The 12,687-nt window shown below is 49.3% G+C and overlaps 1 protein-coding gene across 1 annotated transcript in view; it reads left to right on the forward strand.

The window, feature by feature from the left end:
• Positions 1-2,681: 2,681 nt before the first annotated feature.
• Positions 2,682-12,687, forward strand: part of CASR (calcium sensing receptor) — a 47,662-nt gene continuing 37,656 nt past the window's right edge. Inside the window, exon 1 of the mRNA XM_054163814.1 lies at positions 2,682-3,120. Coding sequence (XP_054019789.1) covers positions 2,933-3,120 — 188 coding nt within the window. The 5' untranslated portion in view covers positions 2,682-2,932. The remainder of the gene's footprint in view (positions 3,121-12,687) is intronic.

The following is a 12,687-nucleotide window of genomic DNA, read 5'->3' on the forward strand; positions in this document are numbered from 1 at the left end:
CAGTGCCTTTGCTGGCCTTCTGAGCTGCTTTCCTGTGCTACGCTGGGCCAGGTGCATCTGAGGCAGCACTGGCCACAAAATGTTTATATTGGCTTTACTAATAATACTGCCACATTACTTCCTAGTTTTTAACCTCACTTTGCTAGCCAGGAGAGCATGTTACTTATTTTTTTGGCTGCTATTTCTTGCTGACTTGTCCAGAGAGGACCCAGTTTTGGCCTCCTGTTCAGGGCTTTCTTGTGACTGCTCATTCTGGAATGAGAGCAGGTCTTGTGAGGAGCAGCTGAGGGAAGAGAGGCTGAGGAGATTATAGCTAGGTAACAAGTGGTAGGATGAGAGGAAATGGCCTGAAGTTGTACCAGGGGAGATTTAGGTTGGACATTAGAAGATGCTTCTTCCCTGAAAGGGTTCTCAAACACTGAAATAGGTTTCCCCTGGGAAGTGGTTAAGTGCCCATCCTTGGATGTGTTTTGAAGAGGTAGAGATGTGGTGCTGAGGCACATGGTTTAGCACCAGCCTTGGTAGAGTTAGATAATGGTTGAATCTCAGAGGTCTTTTTTCCCTATTGAGATGTTTCTGTGCACAGAAGCTGATCAAGAGGAGTATAGAAATATTTTGTTCAACTCATAATGGCTCAGCACAGCTTCTCATGCCTGTGCCAGACAGAAAGGGTGTTTATGCATCTCATCAGAGAGATGAATGAAGCAGGCAAGGAGACAAGTGCACTCAGCTTCACCAAAGGTAGAGCACCTGGTTCCACTGGGATGTGACGACTGGCTGAAAACAGCTCATGTGATGGACCTTACTTGTCAGACCCAGTCACTCATGAACTATTTGCAGGCCTCAGAGCACCTTTGAATGTGTTTGAAGAGCAGCTGTGAAACAGGGAAAGTGGTTCAGCTGCAGGACAGACTGCCTTTTCTCAGGGATCTCATGCTGTTATTTCATTCAGCACTGGAAGAGCATCCTCAGAAAGGCAACAGCAAGGCACAGACTGACATACTAGAGCTGGTTCTGTGATGTGTCTCCTTACTACCTGATCTGAGCAGTTCTTGTGAAAAAGGGCAGGCATGCTTCCCCATGTGGGTGGAAACTTTCCTACATAGCTCTTACACTGGGGTAGGGAGTGGGCTGTGAGCAGATGCAGATGGCATGCATGATATACTTGACTTCCTCTTCTGCAATAACTGTGATGCTCTGCTAAAGCACTGAGCTTGCTGCACCATCTGTCTGGCTGTAGGCACAGAAAAGCTAGACATGTGTCAAGGCAGTGGGTCATGCTTTAAAGCATTCTTCTCAGCTGGCAGACTACATCTCTCTTCCTGTCACAAGACCAGGCACCCGTTCTGTCAGTGCTTGTAGATACTTCCATAGAGCATCAGACAGAGGAGTGTGTCATGAACCAGGACAGAACAAAGAGGAGGTTGCAGCAAGGTGGGTGTTGGTCTCTTCTCCTTAGTAACAAGATAAGAGGTGAGAGGAAATGGCCTCAGGTTGCACCAGCAGAGGTTCAGATTGGTTATGTTGTCAAACACTTGGAATAGACTCCCGAGGCTGATGGTTGAATGCTCATTCCTGAAGGTGATTCAAAGATGCAGAAATGTGGTGTCGAGGGACATGGTTTAGCAACCAGACTTCACAGAGTTAGAGCATGGTTGAACTTGATAGTCTTAGGGGTCCTTTCCAGCTGAAAGGATTCTATGATTCTATGAAAGTGTCTGCAGCTGGCTGCAGTAATTGTTTGCCATTCAATAATTCATCACACAGGACCAGGCAGACTTAGTCTCAGCCAGGTGGAGAGAGAGAACATCAGCCTAGAATATGTCTGATAGGGGTTTTTGCCATATCTTTTCTGATTCCATGAGTGGTGGAAGGAAGATGACCTTTCCCTAGCTGAAGTGTGGCAAAGTGTTTCCGTCCTTCCTGTTGGACACTGATGAAGCAAGAACCGCTGTCCATCTGCTAACAAAAATGTGACCCCAAAGCCTTTGCTGCATTGCTCTGTCACCTCCTACCCCTAGCTCTGGGTCAAGTTCTGTCATCCTGCTGGCAAAGGGCCACAGGCCAATAGCAGAGGTACCAGTCACAGAATCATAGAATCAATAAGGTTGGAAAAGACCTCAGAGATCATCAAGTCCAGCATATCACCCAACACCTCATGACTAACACTTTGAACCCCTCCAGGGATGGTGACTCCACCACCTCCCTGGGCAGCACATTCCAATGGCTAACAGCTCTCTCTGGGAAGAACTTTCTCCTCACCTCCAGCCTAAACTTCACCTGGTGCAGCTTGAGACTGTGTCCTCTTGTTCTGGTGCTGGTTACTTGAGAGAAGAGACCAACCCCACCTGGCTGCAACCTCCCTTCAGGTAGTTGTAGACAGCACTAAAGTCTCCCCTGAGCCTCCTCTTCTCCAGGCTAAGGATTTCTTGTAAGCAGAATCATGCAGAACCATGGGAGGGTTTAGTAAGCTACCCCACAGGTGTGACAGAAAATGAGGAGCTGTGGCTGGCTTTGCTGGAGTGCTTGGCTTACTCTGTCAATGTTGGTATGTGTACCAGGAGGGCCGTTGAGCCCTGGGGGCATAGTGAGGGGTTGATCTGACAAAGCAGAACCACCAAAGAAGTAGGGAGCTCTGGTGTATAGCTGGTATCACTTTCATGTCTTTCTCTTACAGTTCTCAGAGATGGGCTCTCCATAATGGTTACAAAGAGAGAAGGACTGCTGAATTGTTGGTTTGCAATGGAGAAGAGAGAGGGAGAAATATCAGCACTGTGGCTCCCATCTTGTGGCTTATCTCCCTGCAGACATGTGGCCCCAACCTTCTCTATGCTGTATTAAGGAAAGGAAAAGCTTCAGCACTGCACCATTTGCTTTCTTACATCACCTTTTCCAATTTTGCATCCTATAACCCCTGGTGAAAAGAGGAACAATGACTTTATATAGCTGCTGCTGCTTCATTCTTTTGCTATCTCCCTGGAATGCTGCTGCCTACGGGCCGAACCAGCGGGCACAGAAGAAGGGAGACATTATCCTTGGAGGATTGTTCCCCATCCATTTTGGAGTGGCTGCTAAAGACCAGGATCTAAAATCAAGACCAGAATCAGTGGAGTGTATAAGGTAAGATACAAAAAGGGAAAGTAAGAAGTTCTGGTGGGGAATTCTTGACTTTCCCAACTTCAGGTAATGTTCTACACGTTGCGTGAGTATGGTCTGTGGTTGGATGCTTGCAGACACAGATGTGAATGACAGTAAAACCAAGTGTGTAAAGACAGGAAGTGCATATGTGAAGGACACTAAGCTGGGGAGCAGTGTTGATGGAAGAAAGGCTCTAGAGATGGGCCTGGACAAGCACCACTTCTATGAAGACAGGCTGAAAGCATTGGGGCTGCTCAGCCTAAAGAAGAGAAGGCTCCAGTGAGACCTTTTAACTACATTTCGGTATGTGAAGGGGCTTGTAGTGATAGGATGAAGGGCAGTGGTTTTAATCTGGAGCAGGGTAGGTTTAGGCTGGACCTAAGGACGTGGTTCTTTACAATGAGAGTGGTAAAATACTGGAACAGGTTGCCAGGAATGTGGTTGAGGCCCTGTCCCTGGAGACACTCAAGATCAAATTTGATGTGGCCATGGGGTGCCAGGTTACACCCAGCCCAGGAGGGGTTGGGCTGAGAAAAGCCTAGCCCCCAGGTGGACAAAGAATCCTGACTCAGGTGGGCAGAGAGCTTGGTTCCCCCTCCCAGGGGAAGGGGTACTTGGGTCAAAGTCTATTCCACCCCCACTTCCTCTCCACCAAGCCTGCTTAAGGGGAGGCATTTTCCTGCCTCCCTTCTCTTGCTCCTGTCCTTGTCTGTGTGAGATGCTGTTCCTGCTGTTCCTGCTGTTGTTGTAGCCACGTGGTGGGGCCTGTTCCATGCTTCATCCAAACTCCTAAGGACTACATCTAAAGAGAATCCACATTGCATCCAGAGAACCCTTTGCCAGCCATGCCAGCTGGATATATTTTTATTTACCCTTTTTTCCTCATACCTCTGTGACCTTTCTTTTACTCAAATGCCTTTTAGATTTTGTCCAACTTACCTTTTTGCTTCCAAATCCATTCAAGACTGTTTCTTTCACAATTTTACCTCTCTTTTCTCCTGTCTGATTTGTTTTCCCCTACCAGGAAAAATAAAAGGAGAGGAGAGGCAATCTAAATCTGTTCCATTTGGGTTTTCTGGACTCTGGGAAAGCTTAAACCACAACATATGGGCAGCCTGATCTAGTTGAAGGTGTCCCTGCTTGCTGCAAGGGGGTGGGACTAGATGACCTTTGAGGGTCCCTTCCAACCCCATGCAGTCTGTGAATCTGAATCTGTGGAAACTGAGGCTGGTGGTATGAGATTCAACAAGGCCAAGTGCTGGCTCCTGCACTTGGGTCACAACAACTACACGAACACTCCAGACCTAGGGAAGAGTGGCTGGAAAGCTGCCCATGGGAGAAACATCTGGGTGTGCTGATTGACAGCCAGCTGAACAGGAGCCAGCACCTGCCCAGGTGGCCATGAAGGCCAACAGCATCAGGCCTGTATCAGGAATAGTGTGACCAGGGCAGTGATTGGCCCCCTGTACTCAGCACTGCTGATGACACACTTCCAGTACTGGGTTCAGTTTTGGGGCGCTCATTGTAGGAAAGACTTCAAGGTGCCGTAATGTGCCCAGAGAAGGACAGCAAAGCTGGTGAAGGCTCTGGAGGACCGGCTTTCTGAGGAGTGTCTGAGGGAACTGGAGTTACTTAAGGGGCTAAGAAGAGGAGGCTGAGGGGAGATCTCATATCCTTAACTCAAAAAGAGGTTGTAGTGAGGTGGGTATCAGTCTCTTCCTAAACACCAGCTCCTCTCCGAACCTCTCCGAACCTCTCCTCTCCGAACCTCTCCTCTCCGAACCTCTCCTCTCCGAACCTCTCCTCTCCGAACCTCTCTGAACCTCTCCACTCCTCTCCTCTCCTCTCCTCTCCTCTCCTCTCCTCTCCTCTCCTCTCCTCTCCTCTCCTCTCCTCTCCTCTCCTCTCCTCTCCTCTCCTCTCCTCTCCTCTCCTCTCCTCTCCTCTCCTCTCCTCTCCTCTCCTCTCCTCTCCGAACCTCTCCGAACCACTCCACTCCGAACCTCTCCTCTCCTCTCCGAACCTCTCCAAACCTCTCCGAACCTCTCCTCTCCGAACCTCTCCAAACCTCTCCACTCCGAACCTCTCCTCTCCACTCTGAACCTCTCCTCTCCTCTCCGAACCTCTCTGAACCTCTCCTCTCCTCTCCTCTCCGAACCTCTCCTCTCCGAACCTCTCCAAACCTCTCCAAACCTCTCCTCTCCTCTCCGAACCTCTCCAAACCTCTCCAAACCTCTCCTCTCCTCTCCGAACCTCTCCTCTCCTCTCCTCTCCTCTCCTCTCCTCTCCTCTCCTCTCCTCTCCTCTCCTCTCCGAACCTCTCCTCTCCTCTCCTCTCCTCTCCTCTCCGAACCTCTCCAAACCTCTCCAAACCTCTCCTCTCCTCTCCGAACCTCTCCTCTCCGAACCTCTCCTCTCCGAACCTCTCCTCTCTGAACCTCTCCAAACCTCTCTAAACCTCTCCAAACCTCTCCTCTCCTCTCCGAACCTCTCCTCTCCGAACCTCTCCTCTCTGAACCTCTCTGAACCTCTCTGAACCGAACCTCTCTGAACCTCTCCGAACCTCTCCGAACCGAACCGAACCTCTCCTCTCCTCTCTGAACCTCTCCCATGCCATTCCATTTTATGCCATTCTATTCTGTTCTGTTCTATTCAATGACAGCTGAGTTGGCTACAGATGTATCCCAAACCACGAACACCACACACAGTATAAAGGAGGCAGTTTGCTAGGGGAGAGAGGATTTCCTTGCTAAAAGCCTCCTGTTTAGGTCTCACACTTTGGCTTATTGTCAGGGGAGGTTTAGGCTGAATGTTAGGAAGAAATTCCTCCCAGCAAGAGAGATTGGCCATTGGAATGTGCTGCCCAGGGAGGTGGTGGAGTCACCATCCCTGGAGGTGTTTAGGAAGAGCCTGGATGAGGCACTTGGTGCCATGGTTTAGTTGATTAGATGGTGTGATCATTTGAGGCTGTGCCCTTAAGACAAACAGTGCTGGGACACTCTGGCTGAATGTTTTCGGTACTAGAACCAAAACATTCTGATATTCTAAATGAATTTCATTGGTAAATAGATAAAATGCAACTTTAAACTGTAGAGCAGTTGGAATTTTTTTCTCTCAGTTCAGTTTGGTTTGGGAGTTGGGGGAGTTTGGGTTTCAGCCTGTTCTCCCTGCCTGCTTCTCTGTGAACTGCTGGAGTTGGCCTTCAGATAAGCAAACACTAATCCTGCATGGGCTTTTGAAGCTTACTAACAACTCTTTCCCTTAATAACTTGCCTTTCTTTCTCTCTACCCCCTTTTTGGGGAAAAAAAGGGAGGTAGGGGGAGAGAGAGGGGGTTACAGGGAGGGGATCCCTCCTCGGGGAGGGATTTTTGTTGTGTTATTTCTCTTTGCTGTGTATTTCTGTGTATATATTGTACATACCTGTACAGATTGTGTTATATATAACCTGCTTTCCATATATGCTTGTGAATATATAGCTGCCTTCCTGCTCCTCTGCCACGTGGTCAGGCCTGATCCTTCTCCCTGCTGCCTCCACACCTCCTCAGAGAGAGACTGGTTTTGTATTCTTCTTTTCCCCCCTCCCAACCATCCTTGTTCCTTGCCCTTGTGAACCTTACCTGTTATTGCTGTATATATATATATATACACTTATATATACTGTTTAAAGAGAACTCTTTAGCTCTCTACTACCAAGCTGACTCCCAATTATTGCTTCCTTCCCTTTCCTTTTTTCTTTCCTCTCTGTTGGGAGAGAGGAGGGGGGAGCAGGGGAGGGATTCTCAACCTTACCCCCATCTGAGCTCTTAACTCCCAGTTAAGGCTCAAACCACTACAGAAATAAAAATTGGGGTTTTTTTTACTGTTCTGCTTCTCATCTTCTAAGACTTTACAAACTGTTTTGTCATCTAAATAAGTGAGGAGATGAAAATGATCTGAAAACAATCCCACTAATCACACAGATGTCTCTTTAGGACCTTTACAAAGTTTTGTCTTAAGTCTTTGGTAGTTAAACCTGGAGGGAGAAATGCACATGAAAACAACTTCCTTCTGTGATTGAAGTGTAGCCATTTTTATGATGAAACAAGGAATTTTTAGCCTCAAACCCTGCCTATACTCTACGTGAGAAGTGTGAAGTGAAATGGAAACTGATTGCAATTAAGATGTCATGGAACCAAAACACAAGAAATTGATGTGGAGTTTTGCCATAACCATGCACAGGAAAGCAGTTCAATGTTACAGCACCCCTTTCTGCAATCACAACTGAAGAACTGTGTAACTGGAATTTTTTGGACCTCTTATTCTAGACTGGGGCTCTATTACTGTTTTGTTGCAGATGGCAGCGAGGAATGGCTGATAGCATTCCAGCTATGCTGATGGATTTAGGGTGCAGCTGCCCACTTAAGGCACTGAGCAAGATACATCCATCTAGAGTATGAGATCATCCTCAGATGCTCCCTTAGAGAGCACTCAGAAAGGAATGGAATGGAATGGAATGGAATGGAATGGAATGGAATGGAATGGAATGGAATGGAATGGAATAGAATAGAATTAACCAGGTTGGAAGAGACCATCGAGATCATCAAGTCCAACCTGTCACCCAACACCATCTGATCAACTAAACCATGGCACCAAGTGCCTCATCCAGACTCTTCCTAAACACCTCCAGGGATGGTGACTCCACCACCTCCCTGGGCAATGCATTCCAATGAGCAATCACTCTCTCTATCAAGAATTTCTTCCTAACATCCAGCCTGAACCTCCCCTGGCACAGCCTGAGACTGTGTCCTCTTGTTCTGATGCTGCTTGCCTGGGAGAAGAGACCAACCCCCACCTGGCTACAACCTCCCTTCAGGGAGTTGTAGAGAGCAAGAAGGTCTCCCTTGAGCCTCCTCTTCTCCAGGCTAACCAACCCCAGCTCCCTCAGCCTCTCCTCACAGAGCTGTGCTCCAGACCCCTCCCCAGCTTTGTTGCCCTTCTCTGGACACCTTCCAGCAATTTTCGTAAACTGAGGGGCCCAGAACTGGACACAGGACTCAAGGTGTGGCCTAACCAGTGCAGAGTACAGGGGCACAATGACTTCCCTGCTCCTGCTGGCCACACTGTTCCTAATGCAGGCCAGGATGCCATTGGCCTTCTTGGCCACCTGGGCACACTGCTGGCTCATGTTCAGCTGCTGTCAACCACTACCCCCAGGTCCCTCTCTGCCTGGCTGCTCTCAGCCACTCTGACCCCAACCTGTAGTGCTGCCTGGGGTTGTTGTGGCCAACGTATAGAACCTGGCACTTGGATGTGTTCAATTTCATGCCCTTGGACTCTGCCCATCTGTCCAGCCTGGCAAGGTCCCTCTGCAGAGCTCTCCTACCCTCTAACAGAACAACTCCTGCCCCCAGCTTGGTGTCTTCTGCAAATTGACTGATGATGGACTCAGTGCCCTCATCCAGATCATCAGTAAAGATATTAAAGAGCATGGGGCCCAGCACTGATCCCTGGGGCACACCACTGGTGCCTGGCTGCCAGCTGGCTGTGGCACCATTCACCACCACTCTCTGGGCTCAGCCTCCAGCCAGTTCCTAACCCAGCTCAGAGCTGCTGTCCAAGCCAGGGGCTGACAGCTTGGCCAGGAGTTTGCTATGGGGGATGGGGTCAAAGGCTTTGCTGAACTCCAGGCAGACTACATCCACAGCCTGCCCCACATCCACCAGGCAGTCACCTGGGCATAGAAGGAGATCAGGTTGGTGAGGTAGGACCTGTCCTTCCTCAATCCGTGCTGGCTGGGTTGTAAATCATTCATTACCATGGAAGTGATGTACCTCTGATAGGGCAGAAAGTGAGTTTTGGAGGTTGCTTATGTTTGACAAAGAAAGTACCAGTGGCTATTTAAAGTGTCTGGTAACTTTATGAAAAGTTTGATTCTGTTAGTAAATCCTTTGCAGTTTCTTCATGGAAATTGCCAGTCAGATTTCTGCATGGCTGGCAGAGCATTCCAGTGACTACTCATCACGTTAGTGACAGCAGCAATGCAGCACAGGAGGTCAGCTGGATCTGTGTAACCTCCTGCCAGGTTCAAAGGCTTCTCTTAACCATTGCCTTTGTGCACACCAAGGCAAGCAGAATCTGCCTGCAGTCCCTCTGTGGAGTCTTAAGATACAGCAGGAGAGAATTCAGTGACACAATACACACTTCCCACAACAACCCCATGCAGTGCTACAGGCTGGGGTCAGAGTGGCTGAGAGCAGCCAGGCAGAGAGGGACCTGGGGGTAGTGGTTGATAGTAGGCTGAACATGAGCCTGCAGTGTGCCCAGGTGGCCAAGAAGGCCAATGGCATCCTGGCCTGTATCAGGAACAGTGTGGCCAGCAGGAGCAGGGAGGTCATTGTGCCCTGTACTCAGCACTGGTTAGACCACACCTTGAGTCCTGTGTCCAGTTCTGGGCCCCTCAGTTTAGGAAAGATGTTGAGCTGCTGGAAGGTGTCCAGAGAAGGGCAACAAAGCTGGGGAGGGGTCTGGAGCACAGCCCTGTGAGGAGAGGCTGAGGGAGCTGGGGTTGCTTAGCCTGGAGAAGAGGAGGCTCAGGGGAGACCTTCTTGCTGTCTCCAACTCCCTGAAGGGAGGTTGTAGCCAGGTGGGGGTTGGTCTCTTCTGTCAGGCAAGCAGCACCAGAACAAGAGGACACAGTCTCAAGCTGTGCCAGGGGAGGTTCAGGATGGATGTTAGGAAGAAGTTCTTCATAGAAAGAGAGACTGGCCATTGGAATGTGCTGCCCAGGGAGGTGGTGGAGTCAGCATCCCTGGAGGTGTTTAGGAAGAGCCTGGATGAGGCACTTGGTGCCATGGTTTAGTTGATTAGATGGTGTTGGGTGATAGGTTGGACTTGATGATCTCAAAGGTCTTTTCCAACCTGATCCCTTCCCTTCCCTTCCCTTCCCTTCCCTTCCCTTCCCTTCCCTTCCCTTCCCTTCCCTTCCCTTCCCTTCCCTTCCCTTCCCTTCCCTTCCCTTCCCTTCCCTTCCCTTCCCTTCCCTTCCCTTCCCTTCCCTTCCCTTCCCTTCCCTTCCCTTCCCTTCCCTTCCCTTCCCTTCCCTTCCCTTCCCTTCCCTTCCCTTCCCTTCCCTTCCCTTCCCTTCCCTTCCCTTCCCTTCCCTTCCCTTCCCTTCCCTTCCCTTCCCTTCCCTTCCCTTCCCTTCCCTTCCCTTCCCTTCCCTTCCCTTCGTCTGAAGTGATCATGAAATCTTGCTTCATTTAGACTAGTTTGGGGGCACTGCCTTCACCTGACCATATCTGTGTTAAAGTACTGATGCAGCACTTAACAAAATGAGACCTCATCTGAATCTCTATCCAGTATGAGAGAAAACAGAGCAAGATATGTTTGTCTCCATTTCTTCTGCTCCTCTTCTGACCTGCTGATGCTGCTATCAGCAAAGGTGCAGCTGAGGAGAACTTCAGGTCTCCTGCTCAGGCTAGTTTGAGGTAAATTATCAAACACATTTCAAAGCTATTTTGGATAAAATAAATACAATTGGCTTGACAATTGGACTTATGTTCTTAGAGGTATTTTCCAACTTTAATGATTCTGTGATAAATTACTTTGAATGTTAACTCACACTCCTGTGTTCTAAAGAGTGACCAGTGTCTAAAGAGTGATCTTAAAATAGCTTTAGTCATAAGTTATACCTAAGGATCTTTATTAGCCTCAGACTTTCTGACTTGAAGAGCTCTGTACTGAAATCCTGCTGTCTGGTCTTTGAGGTACAGCCTCAGCGCAGAACTTCACTTGGAAGCTGGCCAAAGCTGTCCAGAGTGGGTGAAATCAAATGGAATAAATGCAAGCTTTTAAGACTTAAAGATAAACCTTAGATGTGATATCCTCAGAACTTCTGATCCCAGATGAGTCAGCCAGAACCGATGGACTGGTAGTAATGTGGCTGTGCTCACTCAGCTTTGAAGAAGCCAGGCAGGGCCAACATGAGCTTTGAAAGCAATTAATCTCATCCAGCAACTGAAAAATACTTAGGTTATACATCTCAGAGTTTGAAAGTTTATGCTTTCATGAAGCTTATCTTTAAAATCTTCACCTTGCTGATGGAAATATCTCTCACAGTGGCTCTCATGGAAATCTGAAATGTACCATTTTGAGAATCTCTTCCTGTGCAGGCTGTCTCTGCAGGCTGTCTCTGCAGGCTGTCTCTGCAGGCTGTCTCTGCAGGCTGTCTCTCCAGGCTGTCTCTGCAGGCTGTCTCTGCAGGCTGTTTCTCCAGGCTGTCTCTGCAGGCTGTCTCTGCAGGCTGTCTCTCCAGGCTGTCTCTGCAGGCTGTCTCTGCAGGCTGTTTCTCCAGGCTGTCTCCGCAGGCTGTTTCTCCAGGCTGTCTCCGCAGGCTGTCTCTCCAGGCTGTTTCTCTAGGCTGTCTCTGCAGGCTCTCTCTCCAGGCTGTCCCTCCAGGCTGTCCCTCCAGGCTGTCCCTCCAGGCTGTCTCTCCAGGCTATTTCTCCAGGCTGTCTCTCCAGGCTGTTTCTCCAGGCTGTCTCTCCAGGCTGTCCCTCCCAGGCTGTCTCTCTGGGCTGTCTCTCTGGGCTGTCTCTCCAGGCTATTTCTCCAGGCTGTCTCTTCAGGCTGTTTCTCCAGGCTCTCTCTCCAGGCTGTCCCTCCAGGCTGTCTCTCCAGGCTGTCCCTCCAGGCTGTCTCTCTGGGCTGTCTCTCCAGGCTATTTCTCCAGGCTGTCTCTGCAGGCTGTTTCTCCAGGCTGTCTCTGCAGGCTGTCTCTGCAGGCTGTCTCTGCAGGGTCTGGTCTGGTGAGGGGTCCGGAGAACAGCTGAGGAAGCTGGGATTGTTTAGCCTGGAGAAGAGGAGGCTTGGGGAGACCTCATTGCTCTCCACAACTACCTGAAGGGAGGTCATAGCCAGGTGGGGGTTGGTCTCTTCTCCCAGGCAACCAGCACCAGAACAAGAGGACACAGTCTCAACCTGTGCCAGGGGAGGTTTAAGCTGGAGGTGAGGAGAAAGTTCTTCATAGAAAGAGAGATTTGCCATTGGAATATGCTGCCCAGGGAGGTGGTGGAGTCACTGTCCCTGGAAGTGTTCAAAAAGAGATTGGATGTCCCTGGAAGTGTTCAGAAAGAGACTTGGTGCCATGGTTATTAGTCCTGAGGTGCTGGGTGAGAGGTTGGACTTGATGATCTCTGAGGTCTTTTCCAACCTTATTGATTCTATGATTCTGGGACCCATCAGGTTCCTCAATGGATCTCAAGCATAGCAGATTTGATGCTTCCCTCTTTTTAGCTGCAACTGAACAGAGACCTGCACAGACCTGCTCTCTTGCCCCACAGTGTGTTGGAAGCAATGGCAGGCTTTTCAGGTCATGAAAGATTCTGCTGTTCCAGCTGAATTACCCTGAAATGCAGTGCCTTCACAAGCATACAATTGGCTGCTTGTGCAAGTGTTGTGGAAGGAAACACAGTGAATAAAACCTGAGAACAGTATGTATCAAAGCCACTTTCTTCCTGCTGCTTTCCATGACGAAGCTTCTCTCTTTTAGTGGCTGTGCAGTCACTTAC

This window comes from Dryobates pubescens, chromosome 8 (assembly GCF_014839835.1).
Source record: "Dryobates pubescens isolate bDryPub1 chromosome 8, bDryPub1.pri, whole genome shotgun sequence".
Lineage (NCBI taxonomy): Eukaryota > Metazoa > Chordata > Aves > Piciformes > Picidae > Dryobates > Dryobates pubescens.